Source organism: Chrysoperla carnea, chromosome 3 (assembly GCF_905475395.1).
Source record: "Chrysoperla carnea chromosome 3, inChrCarn1.1, whole genome shotgun sequence".
Taxonomy (NCBI): Eukaryota; Metazoa; Arthropoda; class Insecta; order Neuroptera; family Chrysopidae; genus Chrysoperla; species Chrysoperla carnea.
In genome coordinates this window covers 81,220,140-81,239,120 of record NC_058339.1, presented here as the reverse complement: position 1 = coordinate 81,239,120, position 18,981 = coordinate 81,220,140, and the positions used below count along the sequence as shown (strand labels likewise).

General features: G+C 29.5%; 1 protein-coding gene across 1 annotated transcript; it reads left to right on the top strand.

Moving 5' to 3' along the window:
• Positions 1–202: 202 nt before the first annotated feature.
• On the top strand, positions 203–10,192 carry LOC123296296 (facilitated trehalose transporter Tret1-like). The gene is made up of 4 exons (XM_044877757.1): positions 203–220; positions 2,872–3,082; positions 3,176–3,861; positions 10,079–10,192. Exons 1-4 carry the CDS (start codon positions 203–205, stop codon positions 10,190–10,192), a joined length of 1,029 nt encoding a protein of 342 aa, XP_044733692.1.
• Positions 10,193–18,981: the final 8,789 nt, after the last annotated feature.

The following is an 18,981-nucleotide window of genomic DNA, read 5'->3' as shown; positions in this document are numbered from 1 at the left end:
TAATTTTATGTTTTTTGGATCCTCATTACCTAAAATAGCTAAAGATACCCTTCTAAATCTAGTGAGTTTTCGATTGAACGACTTATTTATGAAGTATATCTCAGAAACCAAAAAATCCAATTTTTTTAAATTTGAATCAAAACAGCACTAGAAAATTATTTATATCCAATTCGGAGATAAGCAGTATTCTCTTCAGGCAAAAATGGAGACAACAAGTAAGGTATACCTCACAATGTCTTTGAGAAGCTTATCCACTGGCTATTCTATAAAAATGCAGTGCATATTTGCGGGCAATAAATTAGTTATTTTTTATTTAAAGTTGTTCAGTATCACGTACTGAATGTAAGTGCATAAACCTTAAAAAAAAAATAAAAGATCGGAAGTGCCTCCATTTTAAGAAAAACCGTTTTGGGCTATATCTCCGTAACCGTGCACTTTAGTCTAAAAATGATAATAATTCTTCAAAAATAATAGTAATTTCAAAAATATTAATTTTAGAAAAAAAAGCTTACATTAAAATTTATTGGAAAGTTGGTAAAAAAGTTAGGTAATTTTCATTTCATTGTTTAAAGAATTATTAGAAGAGATATCGGTCAAAAGGCCTATAAGTAAATAGCCATAGTCGTATAAGTCATTAACGGTTAGTAATACAAAAAAAATAAAATATTTATAAAAAAAAAAGAAGGAAATTTAATTATCTACAATAGGGGCTGTTTCCATTTTTGGTATAAAATGCACGGTTACGGAGATATAGCCCAAAACGTTTTTATTTGAAATAGAGGCACTTCCGCCCTCTTTTTTTCAAAGGATTTTGTGCATTTACATTCATTACGTGATACTGAATCTATTTAAATAAAAAATGGATCAAAAAATTATCTGTAATCTGTCTGTAGGTGGTAGTACAGTATATCGTTTAGAAATTGGTGGTTTTTCAGAAATATTTGCAACAATTATTTCATCCACAACATTAATTATGAATGATATTAAAAAATAGGTAAATAACTCAAAGCCGACATAATTTCGATAAGAATATAATGAAATTTTGATAAGAAAATTATGAATACCTGAAATATTTTTTATTTATTTATAATGTCACGCCATGACAAAACATATTGTTTTCTTTATTTTATCTTGACAAGTGGAAATATCCTGGTTAACAAAAATTACGAATGAAAATTATTTCCATTTAAATACCAAAATTTTTCCATACATTAATGGCATCAATGATATTAATTTTCAAATCATTTATGATTTGAGGATCATAAGCGTAGCTAATGGCTTTCAAATATATCCAAAGAAAAAGGCAATGATGTTCAATTTTCAGATCTAGACGATCAATTAACGTCTGCTTTACGAACGATTGTTCTATTTCCAAACCGTTGAAACATCAAATATTTCGACGTTTTCGTTAGCTGGAATGTTTTTATGAGATACTTTCGAAGTAACGACACCTTCATTCCTATAAGTACACCGGATTACCACTAAAAAATTATTCAGAAATGCTTAAACCAGAAATTTTCGCTGAAAATCTAACAAAAAAAAATTTTTTCGTGGTTGCAATCCTCCTTTTACGAAAAATGAGCTATTACACAGCTGTTAAACACTTATTAGATTATAATAACCGGAGGTCATTAAAAATATTTATGTGGAGAATTTAGACAATTTATATACTTATAAAAAATTATTCTTAGTACGAGCAAAAAATTCGTTCGATTTTGCCAAACAGTTTAGTCAACGTGAACGAAAGTGTATTTTATTTTGAGAGCATTGTAAATTAATAAGACAGTAAATTGATAACATTATTTAACTCTTGCAGCTCTGGATAAATTTTAGGCACATTTATTTTAAAGGTACGATATAAGCTGTGGAAAAATGTGTGATATTTTATAACTTTTTAGAATTATAATTGAAATAAATTCGATCATGGTTTCATATTAATAATGCTCTTGGAATAAAGTTAAGTGGGATATTCTACCATATGCGTCAATGAGACAGATAATATTTTATATTCACCTTACATAAAACTCAAAAAAAAAAAAAAAAATTGTTTGCTTAGATCGTATGGAATAATTTAATTTGGACTAATGTTTTCTGTAAATAACGAAAAAGCAGATTTTCTTTCTTGGTTTTTAGTTGTGCTTTCCGGAGACACGCCATGGAACAAAAATTTAAAATCGAAAGTGCCAATATCATTAATTTGGAAACATATTTCTTAATTTGAGACTAAGACTGATTAAAGAAAATACCAACGTTTAATATTTTACTGCGGGTTTTTTAATAGTTTGAGTATTTTGTTTTTATAACACCAATAACACTTTTTTGTTTCTCTCTACCCAATCGAACTCGAAAATTTAATGCTACGATTTGTCAAAAATACGGATATTCTTATGGTGAACATACTTTTGAATGATTCCGTATGAAATTGAAGGCATAAACTGAATTTCATCGAGAGGGTAATATAAATTTTATATACAAGACTAAAACCGTCCGTCCATCTGACTGATATCTTAAAGTCAAAAAAATTAAATGCAGTGAAATTACTTTTTAGTACAACGTCTTTAATTAAATAATGGGCATGAGTTTTAAAAATCATCACTTCTTTGCATCATCCGATAAAGCTTATAGCTTGCCCAAAGCAAATGATTGTCATTTGGAATTAATTTCATAGTAGATGAAATTTCCAAATAATTTTGAACTGTAAATAAATAATTTTCATTCATAATATCACAAAAAATACAAGTTTGGAATTTATAAATTCAAAATATTGCTAAACATGTCAATTTATTATTTATGAAATTTTTAACATTGATTTCAATGACTTAATTCAATAAGGCCGTAAATAGCGCGTAATTTTTTTTTTTTCAATTTTAGATGCCGAATAACAATCATGAAACTCCAAAGAATTCGCAATATTCAAGATCTGTTGAATACAATCACGAACAAAACTCTATTGTAATCCAAGAAGTTATTATGCCATTTAACACAGAAGCTAACATAGTTATCGATGAAGAAACAGAATCTAGCAACAAAAGTTTTCATTTTTCAAGAGAGTTTTGTGTACAATTTAGCATTTCATTTACTGGTATGTTTACCGTTTTCTAAAATCGAGGTACAATTGTTAACCGTTTTCTCAAATTGACGTACAATTGTTAAAAAATACTTTTTTATTATTTAGTAAATTTGTTGAGTTTTATCTATGGAACCCATATCGGTTGGATTGGACCAACAATTCTGAAATTATCTGCAAATAATTCTGCAATACCATTAACAACATCCGAAATATCATGGTTGGCTGCCATGTTGCCACTTGGCGGTAGTTTGGGTCCAATAATTGCTGCAATATTAGTGAATACAATTGGGCGTAAAAATGTAATTTTATTAGCAGCTGCACCAGAAATAATTACTTGGATTCTAATCGTTTGTTCAATAAATAACTATTATTTATGTATTGCTCAATTTATAAAAGGATCTATTGGAGGTATTACCGTGGTTGTAATACCAATATACGTCGGGGAAATATCATCACCACAATTTCGTGGAATTAACGGAATGATTATGTCATCGATGATCTTAGCTGGAATATTTTTCGAAATTGTACTTGTACCATACGTTTCATTATCTGCTAATGCATGGATTTCATCAGTAGTTCCGTTAATATTGTTGATAGCTTCATTTTGGATACCAGAATCTCCTTATTATTTTCTAATTAAAAATCAACAAGAAAATGCTCGAAAATCTTTAAAAGTTATAAGACAAAATAACTACATTGATAAACAATTGGAACATCTGAAACGAATTGTTGAAGAAGAACGGAAGGAAGTGAAAAATTTTACCGAAATATTTCGGTTAAAAAATAACCGTGTTAGTTTTTGTCTGTGCTTCGGAGTTTTTTCCATTCAACATTTGACAGGTTTTAGTATTTTATTTTCATATGGTCAAATGATTATGGAAAAATCAAATTTTGTTATTGATGCCCATAGTAGTGGTATTATAATCGGAGCTTTCGGTATCATTTTTGGAATTATTGGATTTTTTATTGTAGACTCAAAAGGGCGTAGACCATTACTATTATTTTGCACATTTGGTACAATGTTCTCCCATTTTTTAATAGGGATTTATTTTCATTTGGACTCAATTAATTATCTTCATACAAATTCACTTACATTTTTACCTATTCTTGGACTAATTTTACATCAATTGACGTCATCTATGGGTTTAATTCCAATACCCTATATTTATTTAGGTGAAATGCTATCTATAAATATTAAATGCTTTGCTTCATTAATTCTTGTATCTTATACTTCAATAATGCACAGTATTCTAATCAAAATTTTTCCAAGCATGTGTGATATTTTTGGTTTACATATTGTATTGTACTTTTTCGTATTTGGTTGCTTTTTAAGTGGGATTGGAACATTCTTATTTGTACCTGAAACAAAAAGAAAAACTCTAGATCAAATTCAAAAACAATTTAAAAATTATTAGCCACTTAGCTACATTAATATCCAGAATTTTAATTAGTTTACGTACGTAGAGGGAATTGATTTTAAAAACACGTATTTAAACAATATGATTTCCCATTTACTAATCGGAATTTATTTTCATTTGAACTCAATTAATTATGATCAAATAAATTCGCTTACATTTTTATCTATTACTTCTCCAAGTTTACACCATTTGACTTCACATATTATTTTGACTTTATTAACTTAGTGTGTCGGACGTTTTAAAACTAATTAACCCCTACTATTGGAGGAGACAATGTTTAAAAGATACATTTAATCGAATCGACGTTCGTCATTTATAACGGACGTGTATTGATATTTTAAAATTTTTGAAAATTTTATAGCATATACATTCTATACATTTTGTGAGGTAAGTGATGTATTATTTCTCATTTAATATAATAGAAAAGTTAGGGGAAAGTTGTCTAGATCCGTTGCCTAAAGCTAACTTTTTTCCGAAAGCTAACGATTTTCGAAAAAAAATTTGAAATAAAAAAGTATATTTGTTTTATGTGGATTCACTTTCTAATTTAAAGAGAAATTTACATTTTTATATCTTACCCTTTAGAATCTAAATTGGCTCTGAAAGCAACCCCTAAAACTAGGTCCAATTGTTTAAAATGGTTACTTTAACAGTCGATATTTGCGTACTATCAAATGTAAAAAATATAAACCATATCGATAACGACGTTAGCGTGATAGTTAAAAGATTAATGTTGGTTCATTTATAAACCATATGTATATGTATTTTAAGGACACATCGTAAATAAACAATTTTGAAAGTAGTTTTTCATTTAAAATCCACAAAAAAAAGACACAACAGTATATATATAAAGTAAATATTTAAATTCTTTTTACGTATTCAAAAGGTGTCACGATATTTTTTTATACATTTTAAAACGTGTTTTACAGAAAAATTCGAATTATTCATTGTAATTTATGTTTGATCTAAGTGGATCAAAATTGGGTCAAGAAAGAATTATGTTCTAGGAACAGGGTACAGGGTACGTATCATTAAGATATTTAATAGATAGGTACATACAAAGATTCAATTGTAAAGTACCTGATTTGTAAAGCACTGAGAATTTAAAATCATTCATTTTTTCTTATGAAATTATGAACTTTGAATTTACGTGGCTTTCTTTGATCTTATTAGCGTAAAGTGATCATCGACTAATTCAAAATTGACCAGAAAATATTGAACAATCGACATCACAATAGCTATCTTTTGCATGAAAGAAACAAAAAAATTATACAGAAGTCGGTACTTGAATCCGAGTTATCTAGGTATTCTGTCTAGGAAGCCGCCACTCCGCCACTTCTATTCTATTAAGTGACCCAATTATATGTAATCTATTCGTGTCATATCTTATTTGTATGGTTATTTATCTACCACACAAAAGCAGAACAAATTGCCCATATAAGTGTTGCAAATTACATATTTTTTATTATGAAACCAAATTTTTATATTTATTTCAAATTCATTGTGTACTTTATAAAAGCTACCAATGACAATATTAGGGACTTCGATTTAAATTTTCTCTTCAGGCATTTTACTAAACTTATATTTTGAACAAGTGAAATTTACAAAATTTAAAAAAACCACCGACAAATTTTTCGCGTACGGAATCCTAAACTCGCACTTGAAACGTATCTAAGAACACTCTCCATTAAAGTACGTTTCAAACGAAACAAAACAAATAAATATTGGTTCATCTGTTTATGCGCTAAGATGTCACAGACAGACTTGTTTGACACCCACATAGCAGTCAAAATTAAAACACCCCTTTTATTTAGTTCAGGGGCTCAAAATATCCGAATTCTTTGATTATTTATGCTATGTAACTTTGTAACTATTGAAAGGAGTTCACTACCTACAGTTTTGCAGATCATCAATCAAAATGTGGAAATGATTCAAAGGACCAAAAACTTCTGAAGTATAAGATTACAATATTTATTATTTCATAACATCTAATTGTTAGACAGGAGTGTCAGAGGGCCATTAATTTTGATTTTTTTCGCTACAAAACCCCTAAAAAAGAAAGTAAAACATGTAATATAAAGAAAGTCGTTTTTTAAAAATTTGACTACGAAAACCTTGAGAATACCGTTGAGTATACGCCGAAACAATACCGTTGAGTATACGCCACTGTTTTAAGCAAGATAGATACAGTTAAAAAGATCACCGCCAGTACGCTATCATAATCATCGTCATCAGTAGTATCTCATCTAAAGCACACCACACATTTATATAGAAGCAAGCACTTAATACCGTTTAATATTCACTTCAACATCTTATTTTCGTTTCGCGTCTCTAGATTTGCTTTTGTTTCACGCACTATAATAAATATCTATTTATTTATAATGTATATGTAGAATGTAGGGTAAGACCGGGTGTTTGAGATTTGAAGTATTATATTAGGTTGCTTTTTAGTTGCGCTTTGTGCCTTACACTTAAGGTAGTGTCGCGAGTGTAATCAAATTCACAATAACATGCATATATATACTCTATGTCAAAAAAAATGCTCGTTTTAAAACATTCTAAGTGTTACTATTATAACATAACATATGATGAGAACGCTTAGAATGTTTTAACTGTGGCAGTTTTTTTGGAACTAAGTATACAATCCGTTTTTGTACCATCTAGGGATACCAATATCACTAGTATGACAGAATACATGCGTTAGCAATAGATCTAAGTGAGAGGTATTATATACATGTGTATATCAATTAATAATATTTGTATTCAACAAAACTCCCACTCTCTGCATGCACACAACAGAAGATCTGTCGTATCGTATCTACAACATGCTCAACACACGCATATAATACCTCTCACTTAGATACATTGCTTAACGCATGAATTCTGTCATTCGGGCTGTATAAATGCACTATTTTCGACAATGGTCGTGTTGTTGTACATAATTCCTAGATTCATAATAAGTTATTCTTTGATTTATTCAGCACTAACCAACCAGCCCGCTTTTCTGGACGATCTCGCTTATAACCCCCTTCCACCCACATTTAAAACGCTCCAAACACATGTTAGTATATTTGCGGGCGAATAACTTGTATCAATTTTGTTTTCGTAACTTATCCTTCATGAAGGAGGAGAACACTCTGTAGTAAGTAACTCAGTTAGGCGTCGGATAGTACACAACCGCACACATTATAATATGTATTTTTATAATAAATACGTACGTAAAATAATAATGTTTGTTTTATTACACAATTGGTAAATGTAATTTTCTCCTTTTTTTTCTGTTCTGAATATATTTCCTTTTGTCTGCGTATGTCTCTATGTTGTTCTGATGATGTCTTTCATGGCGCTTGAAATTCTGTTGTCGAAAATAATAACAATGTTAATATTATGTACTTACACTTCATAGTACATACACACATTATTTTGTAAAAGGGGCGAACACAGGGAGGTGTAACGAAAATACCAGTTTTTTTTTTTTTTTTTTTTTTTAATAAAAAATAAAATACATAAAAGAAAATATGGTTTTTTATTTCTATAAGCATTTTCTTTTATTACTATAGGATTTTTTTGTTCATATGAAATTTTATTTTTGAGAATTTAGAGTTGTCATATTGAGTTTTTAATAACATAATGCGTCTGAATATCGTGATTCTCAGTTTGAGAGCTGACAGAAGTTCTGCGGGCACTGAAAGAATTATTCGATTATTCTACGGTTCATAAATCATTTTTGAGAATTTTTGGAACTATATTTTGAAAGATTAATACTTATTTTCTTCAGGATGGTATACTAGGATGTACAAGGATGTACTTCAGAAAAAAAAAAACCACAAAAAATTATATTTCGGCAAAAAAAATACGCTTTTTGCCATAAATTTTAAACTTTTCTTAATCTCTGAAAAAAGGCTATCAGCCATTTTGGGGACGTCATATTGGTAAAAAAAAGCAGTTGTGTATGTAATTATTATATGTATAAATAAAGTTGATGGTAAAATAACCTACAAGTAGCCTAATATGAAAGCCATCAATAAATTAGTAATTAATGTTGACTATGTTTGCCTATATGATGTCACATCATGGCGGCTCGTTTTTTAGGTTCAGTGATATGAAAAATTAAAACTTTTAATTTTAATATAATAAAACAATAATGTGCTTTTATGACTCAAAATCAGAATGTTTAAGTATATTTCTACATAAATTATAATTTGTATCAAATTTCATAATTTATTTTTCACTACCGAAAGTATCCTATTGTAAATAATATTTCCAGTAGAGCAAACCGCAACTGGATATCATACGCCAGAAATTTGGAATTTTAGGTAATGTCGAACCTTCGAAATAAGAATTTATTATATTCCTAATTCTTGTTGACATTCTGTTATGAAGATTTTTGCATACAAATGTTAACAGACATAAAGTCAACAAATGTCAAAATAAATTGATCAAATATTCAAATATTTTCTCAATCATTCAAAACGTAAAAATTTAATAAAAAGCAAGCAATTATAAAATAAACGAAGAAAATTTTTTGTGTCAAGTTGGAGACTTACATTGATGTATCGTAATAAAATTATGTTAAACTTAAATTTAACTTAAAAATTAAAAACGTAATTCCGTGTTTAAATTTTTATAAATTTTAATTGATGTATTTACAATATAAAATAAGTACATATTTTATTTACTCTGTTAAACCACTAAGATATTTTATACACAAGTTAACTACAAAATCATGTAAGCGCTTTATTAAAATTATTGATTTTATACTCTCTATTACATATATTATTTCATACTGATTGTGTTATAATCATTCGGCACAATCGGTAACGGATCAGACCACGAGGTTGTAGTTAGCATGACTACTCCTCTTCCAAATAAGCTATTAACTTTTGCAGATTTTAATATCCCGTATACATAAAATTAAAACTCCAAACTTCTACATGCAGTGCTGAATGGGGAATTTGAATCTATCGGGAGTATTAAAATGATAATTTTCCCACATGTTGATGGCAGGTTGGTTAGTTTGGGTTAGAGTGCCTGTCCGGGGGTGAGATATAGACTATTAGGTCCGTTGTGATACTAAGAAGTGGATTTGCTCGTTCGTGGTCACTACTCTTTGAATAATTTAGAGCCTTTTAAGAACAGCAAGAGTTCTTTGATCTCAAAGGACTTTAAATTGAAGATTTGTAACAGCTTCTGCACTAATCCTGGCAGTCCCAAGCGTTCCGTGTGCCTATCACTAAATCAGTCTCCTATAATAGCCGCAAAGATTTTGCTTATAGATGCCTTTTGAATGTGATGCATGGCAGGTAACTTTATTCTAAACTATAGGTTCTAGTTCGACTTTAGACAATTGACTAAAGTGATATATTGTTCCTTTTAGAGAGATCAAGGGAATTTTTATTATGGGCTTCAATCTTATACGAGGAAAAGAACGTCTGAACGGGGATCGAATCTTTAAGCGTTAGCATATGATTCTCTAGCTAATTGACCTTCAAGGTGAATAGTAGCAAGGTAAAAATCTGCTTTCCCGTATGTTTCTGTGATTTTGTTCAACTGTTTAACACAGTGAATCCTAAAGTGGTTCATATGAAAGGCTGGTGGTCCTCGATTACATACAAAGGGTCCATGTGATATTGGTGGTTTTTCAGAAATATTTGCAACAATTATTTCATCCACAACATTAATTATGAATGATATTAAAAAATAGATAAATAACTCAAAGCCGACATAATTTCGATAAGAATATAATGAAATTTTGATAAGAAAATTATGAATACCTGAAATATTTTTTATTTATTTATAATGTCACGCCATGACAAAACATATTGTTTTCTTTATTTTATCTGATAATAATTATTGAAAATTGTTATAGAGAATGCCATGTGTTATGCAGAATTGACAAGTGAAAATATCCTGGTTAAAAAAATTTCCAATGAAAAGTATTTCCATTTAAATACCAAAATTTTGGATGAATTTCCATACATTAATGGCATCAATGATATTAATTTTCAAATCATTTATGATTTGAGGATCATAAGCGTAGCTAATGGCTTTCAAATATATCCAAAGAAAAAGGCAATGGATGTTCAATTTTCAGATCTAGACGATCAATTAACGTCTGCTTTACGAACGATTGTTCTATTTCCAAACCGTTGAAACATTTCGACGTTTTCGTTAGCTGGAATGTTTTTATGATATATTGTTCCTTTTAGAGAGATCAAGGGAATTTTTATTATGGGCTTCAATCTTATACGAGGAAAAGAACGTCTGAACGGGGATCGAATCTTTAAGCGTTAGCATATGATTCTCTAGCTAATTGACCTTCAAGGTGAATAGTAGCAAGGTAAAAATCTGCTTTCCCGTATGTTTCTGTGATTTTGTTCAACTGTTTAACACAGTGAATCCTAAAGTGGTTCATATGAAAGGCTGGTGGTCCTCGATTACATACAAAGGGTCCATGTGATATTTTGAAGTCAATTAATTTTCAAAAATGTAATATTAGCTATCCAGGGGGTCCATACAAAACTGAAAAATATGGCAAGTGGTCAACGAGACGAAAAAGTTTGGAGACCTCTGTATTAACATATTATTTTCTATGATTTTCAAACAGCTACCTTCTACCTAGTAGATTATTGGGTTAGAGCTCTGAGTCAGAATATCAATAGCTATGCCAACTAGTCACCTCCATTTGTGAAGGTATATGCTTGTAGGAACTACTTGCTAGTTGCAGCATTTTTTTTTAGTTTATAAGTTTGCCTACACCTTATGGACAGCAACATAGTCAGTAAATATTAAAGTTACTAAGTTGAAGCATATGGTAACGAGATAGACAACTTTGATTCAATTCTAATTTTGATTAGATTGCTATAACATTGTAATATATGTAGATGATGTATGTATGTATGTTTCTACGTACACGTATGTATGTATGTATGTATATACATAGATAGGTTTGTTGGTACACTATACTCTCTATTTGTGATTAAATAATAATGTTCGGCAAAACATATCTCTAATTTACACACTTACTTTGAATATACCATTAATTTACAGTAGTACAGAACAGTGCAGTATACAGAAGGTGATGGGGAGTTACGGGGAGGGGTGAGGGTGTTAGATAATCAAACCTACGTATATCAAAAAAGGAAGTAGAGACGTAGACTATTCTGTATTCTTGATATGACGAGTTATTTTAAATTAGTGATAGATTGAAATCAGGATCATTCAGGGTTTGCGACTCTCAGAAATCAAAAGTAACTGAAAATAGCGGCTAGTTATAGAAAGAAATAAAAGACCATTAACCTCTTTTTAGCTTTCACATCGGAGCTTTTTCAGCTTTTATTAAAACAAATTTTCCAGAATCCATTTTCATCGCTTCTTCCAGCTGATTTTTGTTCGATTTCCAATCTCGGGTATGATTACAGCAGATAGTTTTTCGTCTCCATTGCATTCTCCGCAGTCGTTTTTGTAATGTCGCATCTTTTCAGGTTTAAGTTTCTGGTAAAATCTTTCAGAAGTAAGTATGGTTAAGTCGCTCTATTAGCTCAGTTGGATATTGCGTAACCAATTCCGTCCGCGGTAGGCTTAGAGTAGCGGGTTTGATTCCCGCCGTCGCAACAAAATTTTATTAATAGTTGCGATGGATTGGTATGGTGCATGGTATATGCATGAAGGAGGTGCACTCAGCCTCTGAAATTGAGGAGCTGATAAATGAAATTATCAGCGTAAAGGTGGTAAAACACACACATATATATATATATATATATATATTGCCATTATCTTCATAAATAAATATTCAATATGCATAATTTTATAAAAAAAGGTTCTACACAGTAAAAACATTACGAGATTAAAGTCAATATTTTTCATTGAATAAATAATTATTGAGTTATATCTGAATACTTAATTTGTTTTAAAAATAACCATTTGACTGGTTAATAAATTTCTTGAGCCAAGAAAATTTTGTTACCATGTTAAGAAATAATTTTCTTACAACTAGTTTCCTGTAATATACAAACCAAGTTTCAATGCAGAACAGTTCATAAGCAACACTTCGTGTAAATTTTAACACTATAGGCAATTTAGGAATCCTAAATACCGCTGGTAAAAGCAAAAAAATCATAAAAATTTGACAAAATAATTTTTTATAATTCTATTTCTAATTAGTCTTATTGATGAATTTGAAGATTTTAGGTAAAAATTGGTTTTTAAAAAAATTTGTATACTCAATGTCAAAAAAAAATGCTCGTTTAAAACATTCTAAGTGTTACTATTATAACATAACATATGATGAGTACGCTTAGAATGTTTTAACTGTGGCATTTTTTTTGACAGTGAGATATGTCTGAAAATACATTGATTGATTACATAACAGTCCAACGTCTATAATGATTCGTTACATATATATTGTTTGTACAATTTATGCACTTATTGTAATTATAGAAATTTAAATCGTGTCACGAATTTGAAATGTAATAATAAGTCTTTGTATTTGTTCTAGTATCCACTCTTTCTATCAATGGTAGACCCTTACAACTTCACCCTGTCCTGTGATCCTGTCTTGGAAATATAATACAGGATATTAAATATCATTAAAGAACCAATAGTATTTTTATTTTATTTAAATGTATTAGTGTTATTTTGTGGAAGATAATAATTTTAGTTTGATCCGAATGAAATTTTTTATTTATAGTTTTTAGAAACAGAAATACCCTAAACTGAAATGATTGGTTATAGAAAATTGAATTTTTAGTTTTAAGTATTTTTACCAAATATAAATAAAAAATGATTATGGTATTACAGAAGAGACCCTTGCCCCATCCAAATTGAAATGTTGACAGAGCCCGCCAATCTAGCCTGGCCTGTGTAATCACATTAAATTTTTCAAATGATAAATTTTTACTTTTAATGTATGTATTACGAAATATAAGTTTTGTTGATATTGTGATAATAGATTTTTCTGAGATCCGTAGAAAAAATGCAATCCTTTGTACCCTTTTAAAGCCCTTAAACTGACTAATTGTTAGCAAAATTAAGCCCAAAACCTTAAAATGGTAAAAACAATACAAACTTTTTTCGATTAATCAATTAATAATATATTTTTTTGATATAAAGTATAATGTTTGACTTTCAAATACGAAACCTTTTACATTTTAATCGATTACACACTTGATGAATTTTCCGTCAGCACTCAGAGCTTTGGTGGGTATAAAAAAAAGATATTTATTAGCGTTATTCAACAAACGTGTAGTATTTTATATTTTATATATAAACATATGATGTTTCTTTTATACACAGAATGATTCTTTTGAATCTTGCTGAAGAAATAAGAATGAGATTTCTTTCGACTTGACAAAATGTCAAATTTGAGTGAATGGATTATCTGATCCTCAAAATCGGTTCAGTTTTGAGAAGGCTTAAAGGAAAAAGGTAATGGAATGGAGAGTGTTCTTAGATATGTTTCAAGAGCAAGTTTAGAGTTTCGTACCCGAAAATTTTATCGGGGGCTAAATTATAAAAATTTCAATTGTCCGTCTATTGATCGCACTTGTATAATAAATATTTTATATTGTCATGTGCATCGTTATTGAAATGTGGAAAGACGGAGTGTGGGCCCGCTTATTTTTCTAAGCACCGGGGCACCTAGCTACACCACTGCATATGTCACAATATTACTTTTTTATTTTTTAATAAAGCACAAAGAAAGAAACAAAAAAGTGGAATAACGTGTTTTTATTATTTTAATTTTTTTAAATTTATTCATAAGATTATTCAGGAAATAAAACAGAATTTTTTGCCGAAAGAAATCGTGTTTTCGCCAATTAAAACATTAGGCCATACGAAAAGTAAATTTTTGATGTCAACCCAATGGTATAAAGTGTCCTAAAATGTCGTGTCCTAAAATGGATGTTAATAGTTCGATTGGTTGGCACCTGACGGTTCAACATAGCTTTGTGAAATAAAATCTTTATGAAGTACGGTATTTCGTAAGAAATTGAGACGATAACTACGAAATTGTTTGTCAAATTTTCAATGGATGTAAATTTTTGAGTTTTTTTTTTTGTGTGCAAATTAGAAATTAATCATCCTGTATAATTTATACCATATATAAACGTGTGTTATTATGAATGGTTTTTATAACCGTTGACGACAATGGATAAGAGCGTCTGTTTTATGTACTCAAAATGTCACTATTTTTTATTTCAGGGTTCGTTGTACATATATGTATGTACTAGCTGTGAACTACCCGCTTTGCTGGGCAACATTCCCACTTTCACCCCTCCCCCCATATTCCATATCCTTTTCTAGGTTACTATCTATCACCTAACTAAATTTCATCAAAATCCGTTCAGCCGTTTAGGCATGATAGAGCAAAACTCCCAGCAAAAACCATAAAAAAATCACTAACTCAATTCAGTTTTCTGCCTACTTCCTACCCCCTAAGTATTTTGATCTTATATCCGTTTTTAGGTAACCATCTATTACCTTACTAAATTTCATCAAAATCTGTTCAGCCGTTTAGACGTGAAAGAGCAAAAGTCCCAACAAAAATGACTAAAAATCACTAACTCAATTTAGTTATCTGCCTACTGCCTACCCCCTAAGAACGATGGCGTGATTATTTATAGCCTATGACCATTTCTAGGTTATCATCTATCACCATACCAAATTTCATCAAAATGAAAGAGTAACAGACAGACAGACAGACAGACAGAGTTACTTTCGCATTTATAATATTAGTATGGATGTATGTATGTATTTATTTTTTTTACATTGTATTGTAATATATATTTTCATTCTGATATATATTTACAATTTTTCTACATTTAATACTTAAGTATAATGAATTATGATTATTCTTTGTATTAAAATTGATAAAATAAAACATATAAATAGAGGATTGTGGTACACGTTCGAGAAACATTACGCAAGCGCAAAAATATATAATGAAATTGATTTATGATTGAAGAGATGGACACGTCACGATGAAGTTGATTTTAGACGTTTGGCTTTCTGGTAATTTTTATACCATGTATTGTGTATACAAGGTATTCTAAGTTTAGTCCCAGGTTTGTAACGCTTAAAAATATTGACGCTACCAACAAAATTTTGGTATAGGTGATCATAAAATCACCCAATTAGTTCATTTTCGATTGTCCGTCCGCTCGTCCGTCTGTCAACACGATAATTCAAAAACGAAAAGAGATATCAAGCTGAAAATTTTACAAGCATACTCAGGACGTAAAAGGTGAGGTCGAGTTCATAAATGAACAACATAGGAGATAGAATAAAAGTTTAAATGTAAAAAATGTTCCTTATAAAAAAATAAACAACTTTTGTTTGAAACGTTTTTACGTAAACATTACTGTTTACCCATGAGGGTGCAAATTAGGCGCAAATTGTATAGTATCTATTATATGGGAATATCAGTTATGTATATGTGACATGTATGTATGTGTAATGTTATAGAGTCATCAACACTGTCTATACATGGTATTACAACAATTAACTCAATTAATTGTTTGTTTTCTCTTGTTTGCTTTGAATATTGAAAATTTTTTAACTTGGGGCTTGGGTGTTTTACCTACTATAAGATAAAACACGATCCGGTGTTAGTATTCTATTAGCAGTGTGTACAGCTGAACCCAAAAGCTGTCTTCTGAAGGTTATAAGCATTCGTAGCGCAGTAGCTGCGTTAGCTAAGCAAATTCTTTCGACGATTGAAAAAATAACACATTTTTCTTAAAATCGAATATTGCATTTTTAGTTTTCCAACAATTAATATTTCGAAAACTAAGCGCCTAGAGAAAAAATCACAGGAGTACTATTTGGCTTAAAATTTAAAATTCAAAATTTTGTACTTTTTATGAACGTATTTACTACAAAATTGTAACATAATGAAACATAAAGACTCATGATGACGTCACCAAGTTTAAAAAAAAAAACATCTTTTTCTTTTGTTTTTTATTTTTTATGAGACATTTCATATATGAAGTTATATAAATTCAGAGAATGGTTTTATTTCGTTTTTACTATTTTTTTCGTACTGTGACAAGATGAACAGATGGAGAGATAAAATATTTTGTAATGTGATGTTTAGTAAAAATATATAGTAAACAGCACTTAGTAAGTAGTATAAAGCCACTAGCATAGGTCGGGGTTCAAAGTACACTTTGTGCAAATACCGTAAAATCTTAAACGCTTCTAACTAGTAAACTATAAAAAAAATTTTAAAGATACTTACATTTTTGTAAATTTTTGAATTTGACTTTTACACTCGCTACATTGATTTTTTCTCTAATTGTACTATAAGATTATTGTCTTCGCGTATAGAAAAGTGAAGTTTTTTAAAATCTTTACTAGGAGGCAAGATATGAACGTTTTAAATTAACCAAAGAAGAAGATACCCACTAGTGACATCATACGTGGGTATCGCTATAGAATTTACATATAAAACTTTGTTTGAAGGGCATGGGCAACCTTTGAATGTAATCTTTGATTGCTACTAACTTCTTCGTTTTTAAATCAATTTTAATTTCACTTTCAAAATTTGTCATGGTATCAAGCCTAGTTTTACATTTTTATGAGAAATATAGCCCATTCGACATCAGGATTATCCTCTATTACAATCAAAAGTTGTTTGATGGTCTCTAACTTAATTAAAGTTATCAGTAAAGCTATCGGATCATTAAAACAGAGGGTATTGGAGTGGTTGTGTTTTTAATAAGTTCTTTTTATTCCTGAAAAAAAAAAATCTAAAAATTTTCCAAAATCTAATTGATCCTTGATGTTAGAAAAAGAAACCATTTTATTGTTGACAAAAACACCTTTTGTTGGATATTGTGGGTGTAGAAGAAATTGATACTACACATTTTTGTATAGTTGAACTATTTAACTAGATAAAAATTACACCTTATTTCACTTAAAACTTATATGTATACTCTTACCGCCCATATAATGCAAACGTAGTTAATAGTTTAAACCATTAGTGTGCCCAGTTTGGAAATTTTGACGGGTGTTTTAACCACTAACGTACCCATTATTCGTTTTTTTTAAGAATTATATAGAGATTAGCCAATATGACTTAAAAATATGTCATGCTTGCATTTAATCGAAACCATATCACTTTTACACTATCTTCATATTTGTTTAATTAGGAATTTTAAAATAATTTTCGTATACTTCTAAAGATTTTCAAAAATCAGCTTAACTTTTCTGTACATATAGTATTCTTCACCTGAAGTGATAAAAAAAATTTTGTCATCATCCCAATTACAGTTATTTTACCTTACCAACAACCCGGTAAAAACTATATCCATTCTAATATGGCTTTCAAGTAATACATTTGGTCCTAGACCTCATGGAATGAATGTTTTGTTTACTATATATTTATATATTCTGTGCAATAAAACTGTCTCGGCATAAATGTCACTTAAAAATAAATAATAATGTTTTTTATAATTGAGTTGACTTTTAAACTTACAAAAAAAAAAAAAAAAATATTGTACATTAAAAATTGTTTGTCCGAGAGTCGTAAATGAATTCCGTAATTTTTTATAGCGTTGAATCTGTTCGGCATTGGCATCGGCCAAAACAGCCGCCTGGTCAACATTGGACTAATACGTTTAAATATAACACAATTTTAAAAAACTAATTTCCAAAGGATAAAATTTAACTGTAAAAAAAACTGCACTAAATAAAACGCGATTACTCAGATTTATTTACTGTTGATGTTGATAGAAACAAGTTAATATTTTTTGAGTCAACGATCTCACTCATATAGTAAAGCAAATAAATATTTGACTGCTGTAAAATTGTCGTGAATTAAGACTTTATTTAATTACTACCATATCATTAGTGTCCCACCGAAGATCGATTTTTAACTCACAACCTTCGGCCGAAGCCGAAGGTTTAAAAACATGATATTAAAACTTTAATCTAAAGATTATGATCTCTAGAAGTTGATCTAGAAGTCAATCTAAAGATGATTAAACAAATTACCTTTAAATTTATTTCAAAATAATAACATTTAGAAATAATAAGACAGTTCGTTCGTAAAAGTTCGTTCAATTCCGATTCGTTTGGCCGAAGGTGGCCGAAGCCGAAGCCGAAGCTTCGGTCGGACCCTACATATCATAAACATATTTTCTTCTAATTAACATAAATAAATAAAAAATTAGGAATAATTTACGAAAACAAACTTTGTCACAATATTCCTCATTCATTTGGAAAGTAAATCAACAGATAAAATAAACTTTTTTTCAAACAATGATTTAAAAAAATTCTTTGAAACCTTTAAACAACTTAACTTTTTTTAAAAAAATTTTTTAGCTCTTCTTTTCTATACCCTTTACTCTATTGATTTGAAATTTGGATATGTTATATAGGTATTCATAGTCTACCTGCTCTGGGTGCTTTTATTTTTCGAAAATCCTGTAAATTTTACAATCAGGAACAATGAAATATTAAAATAATGAAAGAATTTTCAATTTTTCA

Coding starts and splice junctions, on each gene's coding strand:
- LOC123296296 (XM_044877757.1), top strand. Junction 3,083..3,175: donor ATTTAGCATTTCATTTACTG/GTATGTTTACCG, acceptor TTTATTATTTAG/TAAATTTGTTGAGTTTTATC. Junction 3,862..10,078: donor TTCGGTTAAAAAATAACCGT/GTTAGTTTTTGT, acceptor TTCATATGAAAG/GCTGGTGGTCCTCGATTACA.